We start from the raw sequence: 26,127 nt of genomic DNA on the forward strand, positions 1-26,127 counted from the left end.
AGAAGTGGCAGCACAAAGAAGACTGTAGCAGCAGTTTTTATGTTTAGAAAACACAGTATCTTGCATTTTTAATAATAATGGAATCAACCCCTGTATTCTTCTATATGCCTTCATTTCAGATGCTGTACAGCTTATACCCACGAGGCCTAAAAGGCTGCTTTCCCCACCCCCATATGTGCAATATTTTGGGTTGGGTTGGTGAAGTCATAGCTACAACCTCATGTGCTTGCCACACAATTTGATTTCATAGTGCCTGGGCAAAAGAAGAGGGGTTTACAGAGGCAAACTGATCGGTGGTGCCTGCAAACCCCTGTTCCTTTGTCTACATAGCTTAAATTCAAACCATTGTGAGCAAAGGAAAATGTGTCACCTGGCTTCCTAATTTCAGGTGATTGATAACTGGGAAAGTGTGGGCAGTTATATCAGGGTTAGCCAGCCTCAGTACCATCTTCTGTGGTTCTGAGTGAGGCTCTTCTTTCACAACAATTCTTTTAAAAAATCATTCCCCCATCCCACCTCAGGCTTTTGGTGCAATAAAATGGTCTGCTTGTTTAATGTTCTTTTTATTCTGTGCCACTCATTTTAATTTTATAGTCTATGTGGCTTTTAATTGGTTTTAAATGGATTTTATTGTAAAACTTCTCAAGGACTTGCTATAGCCAGAAGGGAAAAATACAAATTAAAAAACAAAGCACATTTTATTTGGCCAAAATTTCCTACCACTTTATACTTTGGTAGATTGCTTAAAATGTGTATCCATTTGTATTCATTCTCAGAAGTATGCTTATGAGAACTCCTGGGTTAATACAAATTTCTTGTCTGCAGCAGACATTGAATTCTGCTTAAGAACATTTATTTCCTTTTGCTGAAATTAAATGTAAAAGAGAGGCTTTACAAACTTCTTGGTTTTGACACACACACAAAAACAACAACCCCACAGATAAAATAACATGCTAGGCCAAATCCCAAAATAGCTATATAAATCTGAGCTAACTTTGAGACTACTTAGCAGTTGATATAAATCCTTGAGCAGAATCTCGAGAGTATTTTGTGCAGCTGGAAGCCAAAACAAAAAGGGCTTCTGGAAAGTCTCACAGTGTGAAAGAGAGGTTTGTCAATGTCACCCACACATTGCAAATTATACATGGGATCCACACAATTTCCTCTTCGGCCTAAGGATCCCAGTTTCTCATGTTTACAAAGTACCTTACAGAGGGTCCTATTTCTCATTTGTAAATTAAGTTTGTAAAGCTTTACGTAACTCTTTCCTCACAACTATGCAAATGGCAGATATATTTTAAATGTTACAACCTTGGACAACTATGTCGATAACTTCATACACTCGCATCACAATGTCCTTCAACAAAGAAGAAACGTTTGCCAATGGAACCAGCTCTTGCAGTCCAATCAGAACCCGGGAAACCAATGTCTCTGTATAGGGTTCTGCCTGTGTTGTACGAATATGATACACTGAGACATCCAGGGGCCATAGTGCGCCAGTAATCTGTAAAAGGAAGAAACTCTTTTTATATATTACATAACTGTGTGAAACTTAAGTCATGCAGTTAATCCTTTCGTGTTAAACACACATGGAGGAAATAGTACAATCAAAATAAGTCAATAAATAAAGGCCACGAGCTTGACCCCCAAATCACCCTTGCATGGGCATCACAGTGTACACCTAGAGCCACTTTGCTCAATGAATGTGGCCAGTGGTAGCATGGCTGTCAAGTGCTCTGGCGGCAAGGGGTGGGCCAGCTGGCATGGTCCTGCAACTTTCTTATTCATGCTTTAAACATGTAAGGGGTTAATTTGAACCTGCTACTGAAACTTTGGGATCTTAGAAGCCAGATTTATAACATAACACATAATAGTTCTGCCTTTGGCACGCCAAGTTTTTGCTAATTACATTCTGCACACCAAGCGTTCACTGCTTAGTTGGTTGTGAAAATACTCACAAGCAAACCCTGCTTTTGATCAAGATTCACGCAGAGTAAAAGTCTGGCTCTGTGCGTTGAGAGCAAAAGGTCAGAGAGAGAGAAGAGAATATGGGTATTTGCAAGCTTATATATTTAAGGGGAAGCCTTATGTGCCTCTTCAGGTGTATCTTGAGTAGAATGAAAAGGAATGAAAAGAAGATTGCATGCGTGTACTTATAGGCGCCTATGCCTTTTAATGTGAGGAGTGCATGTGTGTTAAGGAGGAAGTACAGATGTCTTTTCTGATGATTTGTGCCTTCTCCAGTAGGTGGTAGTCATAGAACCTATTTAGGTTCTGTGGCACCATTACAACAGAATCAACAGAACTGTATGTATTAGAATGAAGACTACTGTATTTATTCATACCATAGAGTGCAGAAGCCGTGAATGATTCAGAAGTTTTGGATCCACTCTTTTTAACTCATCAAAATCCATTTTCACCAGGACTGACACGTCATACCAGTATCTTGGCACTGTTATCTCTGGAATTAAAGAGAGGAAACCATTTATATGGAGCGTGAACATTATATTAATGGAAAGGTTTTCAGTCACCACAGTGGACTTTTCATTTACAACAGCCATGTTTAATCTGCTCAGCAAATCAGTGATACATCAAAACCAGTCATCCTTCTGATTTCTTAGTCTCAACTATGAAATGATTATCAAAAGTATATCTCCTGAGCGATCATGTACTGTATTTTTTTTTAGATTCTATAAATCTGTTTTAATTCTTTTTATTGGCTTTTCAAAGTTCCACCTAAACACACATTCAGACTGGTATTCTATGCCCTGTGGAAATGTCCCATTGAATTGAATGGGACTTATTTCTAAGTAGATATGCATACAATTGCTCTATCAGCCTTTCAGCCTTTCAAGTGTTCGGATCAGTGACACTCTTCTAAAAGGTAAAAAGCTAGAAGGAAGGCTATCTGAGAAGCATAATCTTTTACTCACCTAGTTAAGGCAAATTTGTTTCCCTGTTAAATAAATTAGGAATTAGACTTTGTGTTTCTACAGACAATATGATCTGGCCTTTTCCTTCCACCACCATACAAAACTATCCCATGCATGAGTACTCAGAAGACCCAGGTAAGTGTTTACATAAAACTGCAACCTTCAGTAGATAAAGGGCTGTTTTTGCTGGAGGGAAAGGCCACAGACACATGAATATTTCAGGTACCTTCTAGAAATTTCCTTGTGAAAGTATAAGGGTTAACAAACTGCCTAACTGTTTCTTAAGAAGAAGGCCTGTTTTCCCTTTCCAGTGTTCTGACCAATGTATGCAAAGGCATTGGGATGACAGACAAGCACTAGCCTTGCATAAAATTACAATGCCTATTATTAATATCAAATACAATTGAATAATGTTAAGGATATTAGTCTACCTACATCTAGGCTCTGACTGCCCTGCATTGATGCACTGTGTGCACTCTAAGGCACGCCTCACCACAACATTTCTGATCACAGACCTGTCAGAAGGTGGCAAATGTTGGTCAGTACTGTACCTTCTGTTACAGGATCAGAACAGCCAGTGCCTTTTGATGTCTCGCAGCATTTTTTATGTTCTGGACAATCCAAATCCAATGTGCATGAAATATTTAATGCTTCCGCTTCCTTTGTTGGACAGGCACCAGGTCTTGAGGCAAATTCACCGGAACTGTTTAGGGCTACAGAACAAGACATTTAACAACAAAAATTACATCTACTGGCAAGGATTTAAAGTTCTACTTTAGGCATGTCCAAGAGCTTGAGTATGGCTTCGCAGGATTTTTTTATTCCTCTCTTCCCACCACACGTACACATGCACTGCTTACCCCACCATGCCATACCTCAAGATGCTATTGAATGTCTTTCTTTGGAGACTGGGGAGGCAGACTATTAATCAAGAAACTCACTGAGTACTTTGGATCTTAGCCAGCATTTGTTTTCATTAAAGCTATTCTATCTTCCTCATAACAACCCTGGATGCAGCTTGGACAGCTGCTCCTTTGGGAACAACATCATACATTTACAACACAATTAACACACATAGCTTTCTCCCAAAGAATCATAGGAAATGTAGTTTACCCCTTAGGGATGTACAATTCTTGGCACCCTTAACAAACTACACTTCCCATGAATCTTTGGGGGAAGCAGTAGTGGACTTTGGGCCCTCAAATTTCAGCGACACCCTGTGCAACGCTAAAATTCGGCACCCCCACCTCCTCACACCACTCTAAAGCGTTGTTTTGGTGCTCCCTGCAGCGGGGTGCCCAGTGCGACCTCACCAGTCACGCCTAAAACCACCTCTGAGCAAAGTCATGTGTTGTAAATGTGTGGCGTGGCTGAGAGGAAACAGCAGGTGTCCAAGCTAAATAAACATGCCTGTAGATCCAGCCTATGTAATCTGCAAATGATGGCACAAACATGTAACAAGTCACAGCCACAAAAGTACCCTGAAAAATCAGCGCAAGGAACCGGGTTGTGTACCAATTCTGGCTCAGAGCCATAGAAAGCATTAATCTGAAATGTCAAGGTCTTCATTCTTACATCAGCCAAACACAAAGACAGACATCCAACATGTCCCTGTCAAAGTCTATCAAGCTATAATTGTTATATGAGCAACTCCCAGAGCGAGCCATCTGTCAAGCAACTGCTTAAAAGGTGGAAATCAGTTGATATGTTCCTTCAGTGAGTAGAAGCCTTCCTGATTTACTCACAAGGGTGGCAAAAATGTGTATGGTATACATGCATGAAAGCTCCATCATAACTAATATAAGGAGAATGGAATGACAAAGCGCTTGTAATATTTATTGTGCTTTATTATTTATTTTTAGAACTATTTGAAATCTGTAAACTGCCTTGAAAAACTTTAGACCATCAGGGTTAATGTTACTGTTTTTGATGAAGAAAGACAGAGTGAATATTTATAAATATCTAATCAGATTTCCTATATAAACCACCCAAAGAGAGAGAGACAGAGAGTCACCACTTGCTGGTCCATATTTTTTGAGGCTGATGTATTTGTTGCATGTTCACTGCTGGTCTCCTGAAAATCACCTATAATATTGTTATAGGTGAACCATGTCTATGCAGTGGATATGCATCAGAAATCCATAGCTTCCTTGTGAGCATTCACTCTCCCTATGTGTTAATTAATTTAGCAGGATTTGCAGCACTAGTATAGTATTTATGTATCAATAGGCCATGAGAATGAGACACTGTACACAGATAAAAGATAACACAGCCTTGCCTACAAGCTTACAGTTTAAGCAAAGCATATGTTCCCTATTCTGACATTAGAATGTGTGTGTGGAAGCGCAGAGCGGACAAACAGGAAACGTATCTGCTACATAAAGTGTGAATTGGTCCTTAGTCTGCCATCCAAGCAGAAGTAAATTATGGCTTCCAGTGGGATTGGAGAAAATGTATCAAGGGAAAATTCTCACCGAAGAGCCCCACAGAACTCTGAGCTCCAATCACTTAGTCAAACTAGCTTTGTCTGGGTTCTAACATAAGAGAAAACATTAACCGTAGTTTAGTGACATGCTGTTAATTCATCTCACTAGTTGTCAACTTCCTCTTTTCATCATTTATTTAAGACCATGTCTAGACAGTGCATTACCATTCACAGAAGCTGTGACTAAGGCTCTGAGGTCTAGAAGGAATGGTCTGAAGGAGACAAATGAAACACGCACTGCTGAAGCTTAATGGGACAGCCCTAATGAGTAAGAAATTCAGAATTTAGAAAGCTTCTTTAACCTAATGACAAGAGGAGCTTCTGCTCCACCAGGACCCCAGGGCAACTTCTGTCTAGGTGCCTGCCCACATTTAGAGTAGAAGCTCATGTCACTGAAGTTCTTAATTGTCTGATTTGGGGGTTGGACTAGATGACCCTACAATTCTGTGACTCAGAATATAATTTTGTTAAGCTTGTAATGCTGAGCTATCTTATGACTCAGCCAGCATTTCTCTCAGATGCTCTTCTCCAGCTAGAAAAGAATTTGCATATGTACAGTCAGCATTCAATGGACCACACATGCCCAGCTGCTTTGTAGGCACCTTTGCAATATGACTGCAGCTCTTTTGCTTACTATGAAATGACATTAACAAAAACGACATATTCTTTGTAGGCAGATTCACAAAACGCATTTTATTTTTATTGCCAAGCCCCTAATCTCACTGGCCAACTGCTGTAAACTATGTGACCAGATCACCTTACTAAGCTTCCATTCATTTGATAAACATTTTCTTTATTTGGATCAATTTGTTTCTACCAAAGAAGACAATGTTTTATTGTCCACAACATTCTTATGTTCCCAAGTGCAATTGTTTGAGGGGGGAACAGTTCAATTTTCAAGCAGCTGTCCACCATCACAAGTGCTGGAAACTTCCGTTCCCAGGGAGCAATATGACAATACATATATATGTTTGCAGAAACACAAGAGTGCCTGCACCAGTGTTACAAATGGAGATGAGACTCCTGCAAATAAAGGAATTTTTCCCAGTTCGCTTCTCTCCTTCCCCCTTCTTCTTTTCCCCCCAGATCACTTTTCAAAAAAACTTGGAATCACTAAGGCCATTCTAAACTGAGCTTGGGAGTTTAAAGGTAAAGGTAAAGGGACCCCTGACCATTAGGTCCAGTCATGGATGACTCTGGGGTTGCGGCGCTCATCTCGCTTTATTGGCAGAGGGAGCCGGCGTACAGCTTCTGGGTCATTTGGCCAGCATGACTAAGCTGCTTCTGGTGAACCAGAGCAGCGCCGGAGCGGTCCCTATTTATCTACTTACACTTTGACGTGCTTTCGAACTGCTAGGTTGGCAGGAGCAGGGACCGAGCAAAAGGAGCTCACCCTGTCGCGGGGATTCGAACCGCTGACCGCTGATCGGCAAGTCCTAGGCTCTGTGGTTTAACCCACAGCGCATTACTATTTTAGAGGCAGGCCTCAGAATGGTTCTCTTAATTTATTTTGCCTTCATAGATGCTAAGGCAGGGATGTGCTAATCTTTCATGTAAAATATTCTACTTCTTTTTCCTTGATAGATTATTTTGATGGAAGGGCAGATTGAGATACAGCACTTCCTTATTCAGGCTAATGGAAATTTTGTTCCTACAGAATATGTTCTGCTTTGTGTTGCTGCTTAGGTGTGCATTTTTGTTAAGTATCCCAAAAAAAGCCACCCCATTTAAAACTAAATAAAAACCATTAATGGTAATGATACTTTTTAAAAAGACCTTTGAGTTAATATGAACTCAGTGATAACAGAGGTGAGTGAGTGTTATACGAGACATACAAAATGCAACACATCTTTTGGATATGATCATCAAGCAGGTAACAACAAAATGTCTGCAGCCTAATCTGAAAGCAGGTTATCTTTACTAAGCCTTTTCAACTCAAAACAGAGTTTAGATACAAATGGTGTGCTGTTTTATACAGATATATTTGAACCTCAGCTGCCAGAGCAGTAATAATTTAATAATTGATCTGACCTGTGAATACTTCCCCCTTAAAATAGCTGAAACCCACAGGTTTCGTTGAGACTTGTTCATACACAGCCTGAGCATGAAGATTACCTATGCGCTGATAGTTCACCCAAGAGCAAGCTCTGGGCCCCAACAGCTTCCCTCATGACACATATAAACTGTAATAATTACTGTGGCTGACACACAGAGGCATAAAGAGAGCCTATATGCAAAAATCACAGTTCTGGCATAGGTTAGGTGTGTACAAAGCTAACTTGTCTCATGTCCCACTGTGTTGAAAGCCCACATGCCCAGGTTGGAGTGAGTTGACTCAAAGCTGCATCTGCAGGTATTCTAGTGTTGTATTTTTGCAGTTCTTCTTATTTTCATTTTTCATGGAATACTTACATAAGGCACAGTAGAGACCAACTTGCTCATACCCACTGCAACAATCGGTCAGATTCATACTCTCTGGGACTGTGACAGGATGATATTCTTCGTTGTAATAGGTTTTGGTGCAAGTCCTCCACGGAATCCACCCTCCGCATAGTGTTTCCTTTTCATACGACTTTCGATAGGCAACCATTTTGTTCACATTTTTGTCTATAGTATAATTGCATAAATGGTAGCTGAGCAAGGAGAGACCTTTCTCTAGAGAGAAAGAAAGAGTGATATAGGAATTAGTGACACAATAGTTGATTTTTCAAAAGCACTCACCTATCAATGTACTTGGGAACAACTGCAGGTGACCAGCCACTGGTTGTGTGTGTGTGTGTGTGTGTGTGTGTGTGTTCAAACAGATTAGGTTGGATCCAGATTTCCCATCATGCTTAACGTAGAGCCAATGAATTTCAGTTGATTTACTGTAAGAATGAGTATGTCTAGATCTAATCTATTTTTTCATGTCCTCTAATAAAAAATTCAAAAGATTTTAGTAATCTGGAGATCCAGAAGAAAGACAGCCAGGCCGATAAACAACAAGTGCAAGAATTAATGTAAAGATAGAAGTAACTTTAATCATTTTAAATCTTTATTTAGTTCTATTTCATGTTTCTGAAGAGTAAATTTTCTTTCAACTTGCTTTCCTTGAATGAAGTGGTATTCTATGTCTAATGCTAAGCAGGGAAACTTAGGGAAGTTTTTAATGTTTGATGTTTTGTTGCTTTATTATTATTATTATTAGTAGTAGTAGTATTAATATTCTGTTGGGAGCTACCCAGAGTAGCTGGGGAAACCCAGCCAGATGGGCGGGGTATTATTATTATTATTATTATTATTATTATTATTATTATTATTATTATATTGCCAAGTCTATAGCAAAACAGGATCTCTTTGCAACTATGTGTACATCAATCAGGAAGATTTGGAGGAAATCCAAGTGTGATAAGCAATCCTATACATTTGCTAAAATCCCGTATTATTATGTATTGTGTTGCTGTTGTTGTTATATTTATTCAAAATCTATCCCACCCATCCTACGTCCTAGAGTTCAGAGCATGGAGCTCAGTACTCAGAAAAGGACAATTCCCCTGTGTAGGGTTGCTAGGGACAATTCAGAAAATGTTTACAAATTAGCATTTACTGCTCCATAGCTTCCAAACACAAGGATTAGACTGCCATTAAACTAATTAAAATGTGTTTTGTTGGATGGATTCTTTTAACCAGCTACAAGCTGAAATTTCCAGTATAACAGTAAGAAGGTGATTACTAGGTTTATTATTATGGACTGATTATCACCTTGGCAGTACTTTTTCACCTGTGCAAGCAAACATATTTCTGAAAATTAAAGTGCTATCCTGTCAACTAGCAATAGCAGAAAACTTCCAAGTTTGTAACACAGATTATTTGCGACAGGACTATATCATGATTCTTGGAAATATTGATTTACTACATCCATTGGCGTCTGTGACAAAGGTTATGTGAATCAAATGTCTTACAGTCTTGCAGTATTGTACTTGGGTAAAAAAATATATTCAGTAGACTAAAACTGCTAACAATGTGTGAAGACAGCAGGTAAAGTAAATTACACATGGCATACTTAATTTGTTAAATAACACATGATATATATACTGTGGCAGGTAACCAGTGGAAATGTGGCATGCGAAAGAAGTCCACCCCTTTGGCCAACACATTTTCACCCTTCTTTTTCCCTATCCGCCTGTTTTTTCTTTTCTCCTTTGTCATTCTGTTACGAATAAGTTTCTGCAAAATTCAGTACCGTATTTGGAAGGCTACTGCAGAATGTCTGGGAATAAAGTTATGCACACTAGCTGAGGATTCAAAGTCTCCACTTTTTAATGTTGGGACAAATTAAGAATAACGAGATAAGTCAGGCCTCCTGCAGCAAATAGCAGCTCAGGGCACAGTGTTATTCGATAGCCTTATAGAACAGCAGCATGGATGGGAAAGGGAGAAGCGTGTAGCTTCGGTTTTCTTTCTCAAAATCTTGACATTCTGAACCAATGATACTGATTACACGACCACCACCACCCCGCAGGCTACAAATTATAGGATTCATAGTGGCTACCCCTGTAAGGAAACTTACTGGTTTTAAATTCAGGTAGGTAGCCATGTTGGTCTGACGCAATCGAAATAAATTTTAAAAAATTAAAAATTGTCCAGTAGCACCTTAGAGACCAACTAAGTTTTTAAGGTATCTGAAGAAGTGTGTATGCACACAAAAGCTTATACCCAGAACAAACGTAGTTGGCCTCTAAGATGCTACTGGACAATGAATTTTTTTTTTTTTACTGGTTTTAATTCATTCAGAATGCAGCTGTCTGCAAAAGCTTTCAACTTTTAAGGATACACTTTTAGAACAGCAAATATTTCTAATTATTCAGAAATCATAGCCCAGCCTAGATGATAAGGGTCAATAAGAAATTAAACCAATGTGTAAATATTGATCTGAATACAGTGGTGACAGAAGAGCTACACAGTCTTACTGTTCCTGTCCATGATTAGCCTAAACAGCATGGTGATCCCATGAGGACCGTATTCTGGGTCCTTACATGGTTCTGACCCATCAACCAACTGTTTTAAAAACAAAGGTCAGCACACACATTTGCAGGCGCAACATCCTTCACTCCCATCCATCACATCTCTTGTTGAAAGCCTCTCCACAACTGATCTAGCCAGTCTTGCTTACTAAGCTAACCTCACCACCACCCCAATTGAGAATGGGATCACAGGATTCCAGAGCTAGAAACAGAACTGAAAAACCTCCACATCCACAAATTCTCACAGAATTCTGCAGAGGCAGTTTCTCTGGTCTATAGTTTACATAGCATAATGACCCTGGTTCACATCTTTTTTAAGGTGCTTCATGATAAAAAGCTGCTTCACTTGCCACCCAGAATCCTATGTCTAAAAAACACCAAGCACTAAATCCATAATCGCCAATGAGCTAGGATGATTCACAAGAGTTGTCCTGAAAATAAAGGGTCCCTGAGGTAAAAGTAGATTTTTGAAGAGCAATGTTCAGTGCTGCATCCAAATTAAAATTAAACGTGAAACTACGTAGGTATCAGTAAAGTGTTTTGCTACTTGCCTGTAAAGGTGTTAACTGTTCTCTGCCCTGTAGTGGTACACAGAATAAAGACGGACACAGCAAGGATCCTAGCCACTGAATTAAAGGTCCTCATCGTTTTTTGCAATATCATTGTTCCCAGGGAACAAAATAGCAGTTTGTTTTACATCCAGATTTTAGGAAATAAAGCAGAATTGCCCTCGTTTTTCTCCTTAGTGTACAGGTAAAGCGATTGGCCTCAGAACAAAGAGAGAATCTAGGCAGTGCCTTGCCTGTGGAGGTTCATTAACGCTTTCCCCACGGAATGCTTGCATCTCAATTACTAATCCTGGTCCTCAGCAACCTGATGTAGTCGCTTGCAGAATAACACCCTGATTAAACCTCACTTATTTGTAGCCAGCTTCCACGGAAGTCGACTGGTCTTAAAAACAAGTACATGAGTATAGCATGGGGTGGGGGGTCAGCAGGATAAAGGGTAGCTCCAACCCCTTTTGAGAGAAGCAATGGAAGCTGGGGTGTAGTCTAGATTGAACTGGGCAGAGGGAAGAAACTTCTTTAGGGAAGAACAGGAGTAGTTAAGAGTCAGAGGGTGAAACCACCATCATGTTTCATCATGGGGAACCTGTGTGCCCTTGAGGGCCCCACTCCTTTAGGAGGGAGGTAATCTCGGGGGGGGGTGCATGTTGGCAGAGCCAATCCCTTCTCTCTCTCTCTCTCTCTCTCTCAATCTCCTAGTCTCTCTCTGTGCCCCCTCCTTTGTTCTAATCTGCTCCCTGTGATTAGGGGAGTGTGGAATGAGCAAGGGAAGAATGTGTGGCTCTGAAACATGCTGCAAATGTCTTTCTGGATAAAAGCACAAAAAGAAAGATCACCTCAACAGTATCACCTGAATTACAGCTGAAAAATAGCATACTGTGTGTGATTAAATGGAAAAGAGGACTTTTAGCAGAGCTGTTTGAAGTTGCACCTGGTAGGACATGAAGGTTGTGTGGCAATAAGATGAGAACTCCTGTTATGGACAGGAGTTCATATGCAGCACCAGTCCCTGTTTGGTTTTCTTAGCCTTATCTACCTTTCATTTTAACTTCTACAGCATGCATGTGAGTTTTCTTGGGAACAAAGTATTTTGGTTTTCCTTGTAGGATTTGGTTTTCCTTGTAGGATTAGTCCTATTTGCAGCATTATATGCATGTTCAAATTCTGTGCTGCAAGTGGTCTCAATCAAAAGATAAATGAATTTGATTAAGCAATGTTTCCATTTACCTTTAAGAGGAGCTTTCATATCCCCTGAGGATGCGATTCCCTCCTGGCTACGGTTACTATAGTGAATGTTTCAGTGCCGTGGAAACAAGTCAAAAGAGGTTTTCAGTGAAGGACTCAAAATAGATTTGCCAGCCATTTTGGACAACAGAAAATATTTTCAACACCCTTTTGCATAATTTGTCAGGTGGGGGGTTTTCCTACCCTTTGGGGCATTTTTTACTTCTTGGATATGATTGGTAGTCTTTTACTTTTGTCTTAATTTTCTAAAAATCTGTTACATTCTGTTCAATTCACACCTCAGATTCCTTATCATGATACCCAAAATATTTGAACCTTTCCTTCCATTCCCTAAATTCAATTGTCCCAACCATTTCTATTTTCTTCCCTCTGCTTCATTTCTTTATGTACATTTATTTGAATGCAAAGTAAAATGAAATTCATCCATAAAGCAGCTTCTTGTTTATTGGCTGTGTGGTTTGTTACTGACCACTATTTGCTGGTAACACTAACTGTAAAAAACAAAACAAAACTTGAAGATACAAAGTTGTAAGCATTGGTTGCTTTGTTTTATATTTGCACCACTCTCTGGACAAACCCACCTCTCTGATCTCCTCTAGACCATCCTGATTGGAATTACTGAGGATTAAAACAGACCCAATATAGCTTGCAGGTGTCAGATCCCTGGCTGCACACCTACCCGCCCACCCCCACCAGAAAAGGAAAAATAAAAGCCATTTGGAAGTACCCAGAGTAGCAGGGAATAATACTTTTTCTTCTTGAAGTGAAAGGTGGTGTAAGGTGGATTTGTTGTACTAAAACTGAAATGTTGATACTAAAATAACAGGAACTTGTCCATTCAATTAAATGGTATCAGCTGTTGAAGAACTGAATATTGCTGTACATCATCCTGTTCTGTTGTGCTGTAGGAGACTACAGAACGTAAAAGAAAAGAATGTTCTGAAATGAGTAGTATTAATGGACAACCCATTCAGAATCAGCACTCAGACCAAAAACAATACAGCAAACTCATTCTCATTTCATTTATCCTGCTTGTGCCATCTCACTCCATCACAGAACCTCCCTCCTGGAAAGCCAGTAGCTGAGTTCTAAGGCATTTCACACCCCACCACTGCCCACTGTCCAGCAGTCTTAAGAAGATGGGACATCCCTAGTTCAGGTACCCAAATAATTTTTTTTTCATCAGTGAGTTTGAACTGCGCTGTCATATTACCCCTAACTAGCTCCAAATGTGTTAGGCAGATTCTATCATTATGAAGCAAATAGATGGAGAGGGATGAGTTCATCTGTTTTGGAAGAGCAATTGTCTGTGCCTTGTTATCTAGCCTGCATGCTTAACACATGGCCCATAACTGCATAAGTTCATTAAGCTGATCTGCAAATAATTTTGGGTATGTGTAAAGACAGCACAGCTACCATCTTAAGGATATTTATCTGCATATCTCCTCACTTCTACAAACTGTTACACCTATCCTAATAAGTTATAAGCCTTGTTTTAAACAAAACTCTCTTATTTGCTAGTTCCTATTAAGATCAATATCCAAAGTTTGTTTGTAGTATAATTGCTGGCCTATGATGTGCATGTATTTGGGCGGGAGGTATGGATAACTGGAGATAGTGAGAAGCAGTGGAAATGTAAATTAATGGAAGCATCTGTAATGTTGGACACTGAGAAGACATGACCTTCTCTAAATGACCTTGCATCTTCTTCTGCGCATGTAACTCAAGGCTCTGACTTTAACAAGCCATAACCTGCACAGCTCCCATAGCACCTTATTAACTTGTTTATCCTTTCCATACTTTTGCATTCAAGTAAAACATGTTACATAATGATTATAAAAACAAAATCAAACATATATGTGCTTTCAAATTAGTATATTTATAAAGTGTCCATTTACTATGGGGTTTTTTTATATCCGTAAAAAACACAACCCAGTATTTTTTTGTTTTATATGTGTAAATACCCAAAGGCAGTGTGACACCGACAACTGAATCTGAATAGTTTTATTTTTCTCATGTGGGTGATTCACTTGCAAAGAGCTAAATGATAAATTACAGTTTGTGAACTATCAGGGGCAGATCCCGCAGGCAATTTATATCCTGTGTTCATTACAAGTCCTTTTTTTAAATTATGATTTATTTTGGCTCAGTTGCTAATACTGCTGAATAAAGCAAAGTAGCAGCCACAAAACTGACAGGTTTACAAATATAGTTAAGTATAAGACAATAAATTTGCATTCACCAGAAGCTAAGCTTGAATCTGATAAGCTCTCTTGTCAACATCAATAGCAACTACTTCAAGGAAATTTAACCTATAAGGAAATATAGGATTTTGTAGTTGCTAAAAGGGATTAAGAAAATTCAACAGTATTTTCAGCTACTGACAGCCTTTGTTTCAGAGTTCTACACAGGCTTTATACACCCACACAAGAATGGGGTAAGCGTCCATTATCTAAATATACCTGGATTTTTTACCTAAATTCATTCAAACTTTAGGGAGAAGAAAATTGTTAACTTTATCCACCCCGGGGTGCATCAAACAGTATGTGCTTCCTTCTAATCTATTCATAATTTTGTAGTGCTGAGATATATAGATAGGAGAACGGATATTCTTAGTGGTGACACCTTGAAAGTGGAATGTCCTCCTTTTGGAAGTCTAGCTGGCACTAACATACCCTCCAAAATTTATCTGATGAAATTTGGGACATCCTATTCAATAATAATAATAATAATAATAATAATAATAATAATAATGTTATTATTTATACCCTGCCCATCTGACTAGGCTGCCCCAGCCATGTATTTATATATAATAAATATATTTATTATATATAAATACATAATAAAACATGAAACATTTAAAATCGTAGCTATACCTACAGGGCTGCCTTCAGATGTCTTCTAAACTAAAGGTTATATAGTTACTTATCTCCTTGGCTTGGGAGTCACATAACTCCATACCCTTCAACATTTCTCCCATGAAAATAGGAAAAGCAGGACATTCCGGGATCAAATCAGAAACAGGGATGGCTTCTGTAAATCTGGGGCTGTCCCTGGAAAATAGGGGCACTTGTGGGGTTTGCAGTAATGGTTTAATCTTTTTGCCATCAGCTCCAAGTCCACCCGTCCCGTCCCCCGTCCCCCCCGTGCTTTTAAATACTGCGATTTCATAGCAGCTATTGGTTTTAAGAAATGTAACTAACTGGAACATTCGTTTTATCTTCTCCTCCGGTGAAATGCAATGTTTGCAAATGTTTGTAACCCACCCTGTGGTCAAGAATGATAAAGATAAAAATCTACATAAATAAAATTCTTTCACCTGTGCAACACATCAGATACAGAGCAGATTCTGTCAAATTGGCTGACAGCTCATTTGTATGACTGTTATTCACCAGACATCTCACCCTTTCAGGCTTAAATAACATGCTAAAAGAAGTTTTTTACAATGAAAGCCACCAGGTCTTGAAAGATGTTTAGGCCATCACATCATAACTGAAACTACAAAGTGATATTAAAAAAAGAGTCAACTGTTTGTGAACAGCTCCAAGCCTACAACCACTTCAAAACAGACTTTAAGGGCTGAGTCAAATATATTATGTGCTATACACCTCATTGGAAGTAGGGAAATAATACATTTAACATCTCCCCAGTATAGAAAAAAAATTGTGTGCACGAAAACCTGCCAGAGGAAAGGTTTTTAGGGTCAATTTAAGTTTGATGCAGGAGGTCCTCTTTATCAATATCTTATATTTTTGCTCTTAAGGTCAAAACAGACACGCATGTGTTACGGAAAGGGGGGGGGCATGTCTTCTTCACCTTCTTCTTCGCTACAATATATCAATTTATTTCCAATTGTCAATGTCAAAAGGGACTAAAATTTATAAAATTCATAGAAAATCAACGTGCCAATTTGCTCAATTTCTCTAGGACTCCATCACACCTCCCCTGTCCTCCATAATCCCTCAAGCAAGGTGTCAAGACCCTAATCCTGTCAAATCACTCTGCCAAGCCTTTCCTCCGGGCAATGCCAGGTGGCAGACTATGCATACATGGACCATTGTCTTCTCATCACCGGCACTCAGGATGTGCTTATCTGCGCATATCTCCAGCTCTGCATATTCCCCCCTCCCTCCTCCATATGTTAATCCGGTGTAACCCAACCTCTCCTTAATGTATTCATGATGTAATCTGTGTAACCCAACCTTTCCTTAATGTATTCATGATGTAACTGGGATGTGTTTTGCACTGTATTCTGGGACATGGGGGGAGTTTCAAAAGTTCATGTCACCCCTTTCTCGCTGTTCAATCTTGCCTTGAACCTGTTGCGCAATAAACTTGGATCTTCTGCAATTTGCTCCTGTCCGGCTGAGCTCATTTTCTTCCGCAGGGACCCACGGACTTAGTCCGATGAGCTGGGTGGCAGAGTAGCCCCGCACCCAGATTTTAGCCGTAACAGTTGGCGCCCAACGTGGGGCATGCGGTTCTCCCGCGTTGCTGACCGGGGGCCCCGAAATCTTCAGCCGGCACCGGGCCATTTTGCCTGGGAAGATCCTTTGGACCCTCGGCCATCCTCCGGGCGGTAATCAAAAGCCCCAGGAGTTCAGCCGGGGAGCAAAGAGGGATCCAGCCGGCTTATTCATCGATCCCGGGATCATCATAGGAGACACGTGAGTATAAGGAAAAGGAAAAAACCCAGTGCACTGGTGGGAAGGGGGTGGAATCTCCTGGCAACTGAATTCTCTGCCCTCCTCTCTATCGCTCCTTCTCGCCTGTCTCTTGGTCCAATTGGTGAGAGAGACCGTGGACTGCTGCTCGACCCAAAAGGGGGGTTCTGAGCTCTATCTCTTTCTCCTCTCAAACCCTCCAGTCAGCCGCACCAATTGAGAGTCCGAAAGTAAGACGGAGAGACCCGGCTTGGAAAGACAGCCGACTCTCTGCAACGGGCATCTCAGTTGAAAGCAAGGGGCTGGAGTTCTTCTTCCGAACTTCCCGAGCGCCCTTACGGAGGGGGCAGGAAGGGGTCTTGCTTTCTGTCTCAATCCCAGCCGCACTGGTCGGTGCCACGTAACATGTGTATCGTGCGTGAGCCCGCTTCCAAAAGCAAGGGGGATTTTCGGTTCAAAACTCTATCCAGGGATCACCCAATCTGGCACCGCACGGCGCGGGCGTCCAGTAGGGCCCCTTTTCCTGAGATTGTAACGATAGGTAGGAGGTTGCCAGGAGGGATAGCTCAAGAGGAATTGGGCGGGATTTGGCAGAGTGGAAAGGAAAACCCCAGGAAATAGATAAGTAAGGAAGGAAGAAAATAAGTGAGAAAGGAAGAAATAAGGAATTAGGTAGAAGAGCTCTCTAAAAGGAAACCCTGTTAGGAAGTTGCCAAGCAACAAGGAAAAGGAAAACCCTAAATAGCCCCCTGTACAAGTTACCCAAATCCTAATCAACCTCTCTCTTTCTCCCTTCTCTATCCCAGACACCCCCCCAAAACAGAAAAACAAAAAAAAGCAACAACAGCAATGCATGCATATATAAAGGGGTACCCAGTCAACCAAGCGTTGTGAGCCCTGCCAGTTTGATTAACTGGTGGTGTGTTTGAAGAGGCAAGGAAGCTCATAAAACCATGTGGGACCTTCCTACTAATTTCACTTAATGAAGCCAAAGGAAGCGGCCCAACTCCTTGCGATAACCAACTAAAGAATGAGAATATATATGTTTACATGTTGTCTGTTATGTGTGTTGTCTGTTAATACATATATGAGAATATGTATGTTTACATGTTGTCTGTTATGTGTGTTGCCTGTTCCTTCTGTCTCTGACAGACTGCCTTTCTTAAGTGTGCATAGTTTAAACTACAAGCTTGCTTCAAAATTTAAATCTAGGGAAGCCATGCTGGACCTTATCAATCTTAAAACAGAAAAAAACAAAAACAAAATGAGAATGAAGGGTGCAAATGTTTGTTATTTGAGAGAGGCTCCAAAGAGTCTTCCTCCGAGTAGCTTAAGTGAGGGTATGATTTTAAGCTGATGGTAGATAATGTTATGTTGAGTTTGTGATTCTACATCCGTGTTCCAGTCTTTTTTCCAGTATTTTGAAATGTGCTGTGAAGAAACTAATGTTTCTGCTGCAAAAGCCTAGTTGAGCACAATTGCTCTCTCTAGCTAAAATGCAGCGTATGTATTTCACTAAGCATATGCCTATGAAAGTATGGTGTTCCTTCTAAGAAAATATGTGAGTCCAGTTTTAACTTTGATTTGGTTGGACAGAAGAATTATTGTAAGGCTCCTGATATCAGTCTCTATAAGACTTCCTGGCCTCTTTTCTCAGAAAATGCCCCCCCCCCCCGTTTCATTCTGTCTCTTTCAGTTTTTTGTTTTTTCCTCCCTTCTTACTTCTGTGCCAGGTAAATTTACTCCCGAGTAAGCTTCCTTTAAGGGAAACTGCAAAGAGGGGGGAGCAATCTTTCCTAAGGTACCCTGCATCTCACTTTCCTATGTGTAGTTATTAAAAATAATAGTAGTAGTAATAATAATAATAATCTAAATTAGGCTTACTATTCCTCTGCAAGTTCAGGAAAAATTGTTCACTTTTGTATTCCCGTTAAATCAAATCTATGGCTGTTTTAATTATGCTTAATAAAAGATCCTCTCCCTATCTATCTTCCTTAGTACATGATAGGAGCATTGATTGTGCTCTCTTCCCCAGTAGTGCCTGTGTACATAAGTATGTGTGTGTCTCTTTGGTAGTACAAATCTTGCTGTGAAATCTTGCTGTGAATCCTATATTTTGGAGGGTTGGACTAGATGACCCCAGGGTCCCTTTCAACTCTCCCAATTTGTGGCTGTGTGGAAGGACATGTGTCCGCAAGCATTGGAGGGTAATTCTTAAATTCTGGTGTGGTGATGGAGTTGAAATTCAGCCTAGCTTTGCTCTTTAGTTTTAAAAGGTGAGAGGTGAAGCTGTGATGTTTTGAAGCACAACTGGTAATATCAAGCATTTGAGTGATTACAGTGTTTATCATTTTGTCTACTATTTAAAAATCAGACTTCAAAATCAATTCAAAGTTTAAGCACATACAAATACATATGGGCCTTGACCAATCCTGTAAATAAAGGGCAGGAAAATTTTTTTGTCTGCAAATGGTAAGGCTGAAATGTTAAAAAAAAAAAAAAAAAAATCCTATGAATTCTGACTCTCTGGCCATTTTTTCCCATATATAAGGGCGTGGCATTGTTCCGCGAATGACCAGAGGGAAATCACACAAAATGATAGCCCTTTCCTGTAAATAAAGGAAGGAAATATGATCCCTTAGAAAATTTCTAACTTTGGTAAATGCTTGAATTGCGGAGTTTCTTGTTTTGTTTTAAATCTAACCCTATTTTTAAAAATCTACTCCTTACCCTTCATTTCCTTTATTCAAATGGTAATTTAGCCAAAATATTCAACATTTTCAATAGTATAAAAGGTTTGCTGAGACATGAACTCTGCACATGCACAGAGGCTAGATCAGCTAAAAAAAAGGAAAAGAAAAAGAGAGAGAGAGGAAGGGGAGAGGAGGTTTGGAGAGCTTGGGCTGCAGGGAGAAACTTATCCAAATTTCCTTATGTAAAACTTGGAACCATTGAGGGAAATCACCCTTAATGTGTCCTTTGCTCCAGGGGCTACGTAAGACAAAAGAGTTAAGTACTGGACCGTCAAAGTCAGGAGGTTGCCAAGTTTCAAATCTTAACATGCCAAATTCTTTTCACAGGTAAATATCAAAGCATTCCCCCCCTCAATGGGATGTAAATCACAGACTTTGTTTGTGTGCATTTTAGGAACAGCATTTCCTGACAGGCTTCTCACATGAAATAATTTTCCCTTTTAACAGGATATGTGGACCCCGATAACAAAGTGTTTGTCCCTTCTTTTCTCCCACAGCAACTTTCTTTCTGTTCTGTGAAACAAGTCTGAATCCCTGCTATATTAGTGACTTCCATCTCTTTGCGGCTTTGACACTTTAAGTTACAAGTAATCTGTTTTCATTTATTTATGTCTATGAAATTAATTGAAGCACAACCAAACATTGTTTGTGGAATGGTATTTGTTTACCTTTTGCCTGAGCATTTCTTATTAATTCTGTCATTTTGGCTAGTTCAAGGTACTTACACAACTTTAAATTGCCATTCATTTTCTTGGTATTAAGTCATTTCCCAGTATTTTGCTATTAACATCCTAGCCGATATTGTCACATCAAGAAACACTCTTTTATTTTCATTGTTACTTCAGATTTCTTAAAATTGTGTGTCTTAGCATTTATTTATGGTTCCTCATAGGTCATTGTGTGTGTGTGTGTGTGTGTGTGTGTGTGTGTGTTATTATTATTTTGACCTTGTATTTTTTTTTACAGTTCTCTTTCTCTACATATGGAGTAATTTTTTATTTAATACTATGGGAGGGAGACGATAAAAAAACCAAAGTGAAGGAAAGCAAACAAACTTAGCAGATAATAACAGTAATTATATGGAAATGTGATAATAATATTGTAATGAATAAAAAGCTTAATCCGCTAAGATTTTATTATTTGCAGCTTCCCACGGAAACTGAGGACATCCCTTTTGCCTTTCGCCCCTTCCCTTTTCTAACTCTGTCTTTTAAGTCCCCAAAACCCTGCCCCTTACAGGATATCACTTCTACAAATGTGTTACTACAGATCCAATGAAAAGCTTCGCCACCACAAGACCTGCAACAACAACAGACACCAAAGTTTTCAAAGTGGCCACAGCTATCTCTTTCAAAGGATATAGACTGCCGGGGGAGTGGGCCTGACAAAGGGGGGAGGAGTTGAATTGCAAGGACATTTTCTCACTTTTGAACCTCAAGACTGTGCTCCGGCATTGAGAAGATACATGCGTAAAAATATCACAATTGTCTCAAGATATGCAACTGATACTTAATTAGTTTGTTTTGTATTATGTGTTATTGCGTAGGAATGTTGAAATGTGTCTGACAGTGTGTTATTTCCACAAATGGGGGGGGGGGCTATTTTGTGGCTATTTTTGTGTGTAATTGTTTTTATGTTTAATGTCTTATTCCTTACAACCCAGTGGAGGATTCTCATACATTTTATGCTTTTAACAGACCAGGCTATTATGTAGTCCAATGTTTAGAACTAGATAAATTTATAACCACATTTAGTTGTTTCACCTGGCACTCTGCCAACTTCCCTACCCATTTTAAAATGTGCTAAAACTCACTTTACCAAGGAGGAGCTTCATGAAAGTGCATATGCTTTGGTTTAGCAGGAATAATCCCTTATAGAGTTAAATTGACTTATTTGGACAAATGCCCTCTAAGAATGGTTTTATTTTAACAGATTGGTTTGAGAAGTTGGGAACCATGGGGCAAGATAAATTCAAATTGGACTCATTTTGAATTGGGCAAGTGTATCCAGGCTGCAATTAGCTTTTTGGTCCTTAAAGTGCAAGTGAGCAACTTCCCATGACTGCAAGACCAGAGCCTATAATAATAAAATCCCATAGAATGGCCAAGGCAAGGACATTTCCCTCATGACGTGCCCAAACCTGTGCCAGCTGGGGTGAGTGCCAGGCAACATGGTTAATATGAAAGCCCTAAGTGGATTCACCAGGGATTGCCACTACTATGACACCATGCCGGTGTGAGACCACAGAAGAGCTACCTTCGCACCTGAGAACACAAAAACGGTGGAGCTAAAAAAAAAAACCAAACTGCATTTTTTTTCAGTCAGTAGCGGACCTTCCTGCTAAATGTAAAGCATAGACCACTATTGAACAAAATACAACAGGTGTTCTTTTATGTGATATCCTATATCCAGCTATCTGCACTACTATACTTGCAAATGACCTTAAGAGGCATGGCTTGCAAGTCCCCTTCAGGTTTGCACAAACCCACACATCTAGTACGGTGGATACCAAGTTATTAGTGCATATCTATATAACATACACGTACATTATTGTATTGGTCCGTGTTGCTCCCTCCTTTGCTGCCCTGCTCAACCCACCTCCTTTTCCATTAAAGCCTATTCCCACTCACAGGGCACCCCTACCTTCACCGAGATTTAGGGTGCGGAGAAAAGATTTGCAAGTTCTTACAGAACTTTAATGCAAATCTATCTCCGAATGGGGGACTGTTACGGAAAGGGGGGGGGCATGTCTTCTTCACCTTCTTCTTCGCTACAATATATCAATTTATTTCCAATTGTCAATGTCAAAAGGGACTAAAATTTATAAAATTCATAGAAAATCAACGTGCCAATTTGCTCAATTTCTCTAGGACTCCATCACACCTCCCCTGTCCTCCATAATCCCTCAAGCAAGGTGTCAAGACCCTAATCCTGTCAAATCACTCTGCCAAGCCTTTCCTCCGGGCAATGCCAGGTGGCAGACTATGCATACATGGACCATTGTCTTCTCATCACCGGCACTCAGGATGTGCTTATCTGCGCATATCTCCAGCTCTGCATATTCCCCCCTCCCTCCTCCATATGTTAATCCGGTGTAACCCAACCTTTCCTTAATGTATTCATGATGTAACTGGGATGTGTTTTGCACTGTATTCTGGGACATGGGGGGAGTTTCAAAAGTTCATGTCACCCCTTTCTCGCTGTTCAATCTTGCCTTGAACCTGTTGCGCAATAAACTTGGATCTTCTGCAATTTGCTCCTGTCCGGCTGAGCTCATTTTCTTCCGCAGGGACCCACGGACTTAGTCCGATGAGCTGGGTGGCAGAGTAGCCCCGCACCCAGATTTTAGCCGTAACACATGCTAAGGAGAATCAGACTGAGACGGCAATGTGAGGGGGAGGTTTAATCCAGTCCCTTGCTGCCACCACCATTTTTCTGACTGAAACTATGCAGTCCCAGCACCAGCCCTACCAATAGGCAGAGGTGGAAGCCTCTGCTGAGGGTTCCCCAGTTGCACTATTCCCATCCTTCTGAGCTGGGGTGCCCTAGAGGCAAAAGTGCTTGTTTCTTGTTGACCTGGGCTGTTTTTCTGCAATGTATTGCCTTTAGGAAAGGCACTTGACCAGATCAACAGAGAGGCAAACAGCCCAAGCCATGCACTCCAGAAAGTATTGCCCATGTGTTGCTGTGCTCATGAAACACATGCTGGCATTGCAGCTACTGCACTGCATTATTTGAGTGGGCAGGGGGCAGGTGGAGGGGGAAGCAAATTTTGGTGAGGTGTTGAAGGATGAAGTTGTGCTATCCTTCACTCCCTCTCAGTAGCCTGCTGCCCTCAGGCACAGCGGAAGGTGCTGTCTCATCATCACCTACCAATCCATTTGTGGAACAGTCAGCAAAACATTTCAGGCCAGCCCTGATTATATCCCTCCTCCCCCCCCCCCTCCAAAAAGAAAAAAGAAAGTCTGCTAAATCCACATGAGACAAATAGCATTTTAGTGAGATAATTTAGATCAGAAAAATGGCAGAAGAAAATGTTAAACTCCTCCCCTGTGCTGAGGCCCCCAATTCCCCCCTCCCACCGCTTTAACAATAAACCAACCAACCATGAGAAAACCTTTCTACAGATATCCCACATCACGTCTAGTTTGGTTCTTAGCTCAGGCTTCTTCCTAATGTTTTAACTTTCTATGAGCAGAGAGAATGCTAGAATAAAATCTTTATCCATGATATGTTAGCTTTCTATTGGCAGGGAGCAGTTTCGGTTTTTTTACATTTTGAGGACACACAAAATAAGCCTAAGGTTTTCTCTTTAAAGCCTTCTGAATGTTATATGCACAAACCTTTTACACACTACAATCAAGAGAAATGGTGTTCCATTACTATACTGCAAGTCCTGCCAAGAAACCTAATCCCTAAAGCCTTGTTAACAGGAAAATAACAGCTGTACATAACTACTATACTAATGAAGAAAAAATGTTTACAATTACCATTTTCATTGACTTTTTTTCAGGGTGTGTGTTTGACTTCTCTACACTTATGGTATGAACACAGTTTTTAAAAAAAACAAAATGGAATTTTTGCTTTGAAATTTTAGAATTTGTACCTCAGGAACATTTTGATAGTTCAGTATATTACAAAAAATAGACATAAACCAAAGGAAGTTTGGTAGACCTTACTCAGAAGCAGTTCCACTGAATTCAGTATTAAGCATTTTCAGATTGTACAGCAAATCCCGTTTGAATCAACAGGATTGTATGTGTCCAGATCAATTTTACTTCAATAAAATTGCAACATAGCTAATTTTCTTTAGAGTTCATCCATCTCTGAAATACTCTGCCATAATTCTATGCACATCTACCCAGATGTCCACTGAGTTTATGTGTTACAGATGGAAGACAGTCTCTAAGTCTCCATTTGTTTTTAGTATTTTGTAATGGCTAAACAATAAAAAATAAATGCAATATGTTACCAACTGTAAGTACATTATTGTGCTTTTGGCTTGTGGTATTTGTGTGTGTGTGTGTGTGTGTGTGTGTGTGTGTGTGAGAGAGAGAGAGAGAGAGAGAGTCAGAGTCCTCCCAGGTGGTGTGTTAACTGCCTTCCAGTACAGTAGCTAGGCTAGTGAGAACAAGTGGTTAAGATTTTTAAAAAAATGTTTTTATTAAAAGATTTTCATGGGTAACAAAGGAACATACAGAAAAAGAAGGGCTGGAACTCCCCATGAATGCCCCCCTTTTTTCTTATACTGGCAATAGCACCCACAGGAGAGGTACAGGAACTGTTTCAGCGAGTTCCCCTGGTTATAGTCTGAGACGTTATTGTAATAGGCAATATGGGGTTGACAGGGTGGGGTGGGGAGAGAAGTGGAAAGAGAGAGAGCCAGAAAATCTAACCTCTAGGTTAGATCACCACAACACATTATATGTGAGAATGTCTGAAGACAGTTCAGAAACTTCCGCTGGCGCAGAATTCAGTGGCTGGTACAGAATTCAGAATTCAGCTGGTGCGGAATTGCTCACAGGGGCAATACAGTTTGAGAAAATGACGTAAGTCATGGCCCAACCACACTGATTCCCAATTAGTTTCTGGAACCAGTTCAAAGTGCTGGTTTTGACCTATAAAGCCTTAAATGGCTCGAGACAGCAATACCTCGAGGACCGCTTCTCCCTATGAACCGACCTGGACTCGGTGATCATCATCTCAGGCCCTTCTTCATGTGCCTCTTCTACAAGAGGTCCAGAGGGCACCAATACAAGAACGAGCCTTTTTTGCAGTGACTCCATGCTTGTGGAATGCTCTCCCCAGGGAGGACTGTCTGGTGCCATCATTTGTCTTCATGCGCCAGACAAAAACTTTATAAATTGGCCTTTAACTATGTGTAGCCTTTAGAAGTGGGTGGGATGCTTTTACTGTATTTCTCTTTCCTCTTGGTTTCAATATATAGTAAGCCCACAATTTACACACATTTAATTTGTGCACATCCAGCTTTACAAGCATGGAAATAAATAAATGAATGAATGAATGAGTGAGTGAGTGGTGGAAAGGGGTCAGGATTCTGGAGAAAATTACTCTGGCAATCCCACCCCAGAACATAACCCACACCTAAGTTATCATAGAATTGTAGACCTGGAAGGGACCGTGAGGGTCATCTAGTCAATCCCCTGCAATGCAGGAATCTTTTGCCCAACCTTCAGATTAAGAGTCTAATGCTCTACCTACCACGCTATTCCTTTCCTGGGTTGCAGGTTTACTGTATCTATGTGGGGTTTATTGTCTATTTGTTTGGTTGTAAGTTACTTTGGATGACAAACTTAATGAATATAACTTATACAAACTGAATAAAATAACAAACTGAATAAAATAAATAAAACTTATACAGAGAATGCACCGAATCAAGATTCCCTGGTAACAAGGACAGCTACAGAAACTGAAAACCACAACTCAACTAAGTTGCATTGTCATTTCGCAGTTCTCA

At 40.2% G+C, this 26,127-nt stretch overlaps 1 protein-coding gene across 1 annotated transcript in view; it reads right to left on the reverse strand.

Moving 5' to 3' along the window:
• The window catches only part of UMODL1 (uromodulin like 1), an 81,758-nt gene that overhangs the window by 26,327 nt on the left and 29,304 nt on the right, over positions 1-26,127 (reverse strand). Inside the window, exons 3-6 of the mRNA XM_083608746.1 lie at positions 7,831-8,073; positions 3,485-3,646; positions 2,346-2,461; positions 1,312-1,504 (exon numbers count right to left, since the gene is read on the reverse strand). Coding sequence (XP_083464872.1) covers positions 1,312-1,504; positions 2,346-2,461; positions 3,485-3,646; positions 7,831-8,073 — 714 coding nt within the window. The remainder of the gene's footprint in view (positions 1-1,311; positions 1,505-2,345; positions 2,462-3,484; positions 3,647-7,830; positions 8,074-26,127) is intronic.

The sequence above is a fragment of the Podarcis filfolensis genome, assembly GCF_964270895.1.
Source record: "Podarcis filfolensis genome assembly, chromosome: 4".
Classification (NCBI taxonomy): Eukaryota; Metazoa; Chordata; class Lepidosauria; order Squamata; family Lacertidae; genus Podarcis; species Podarcis filfolensis.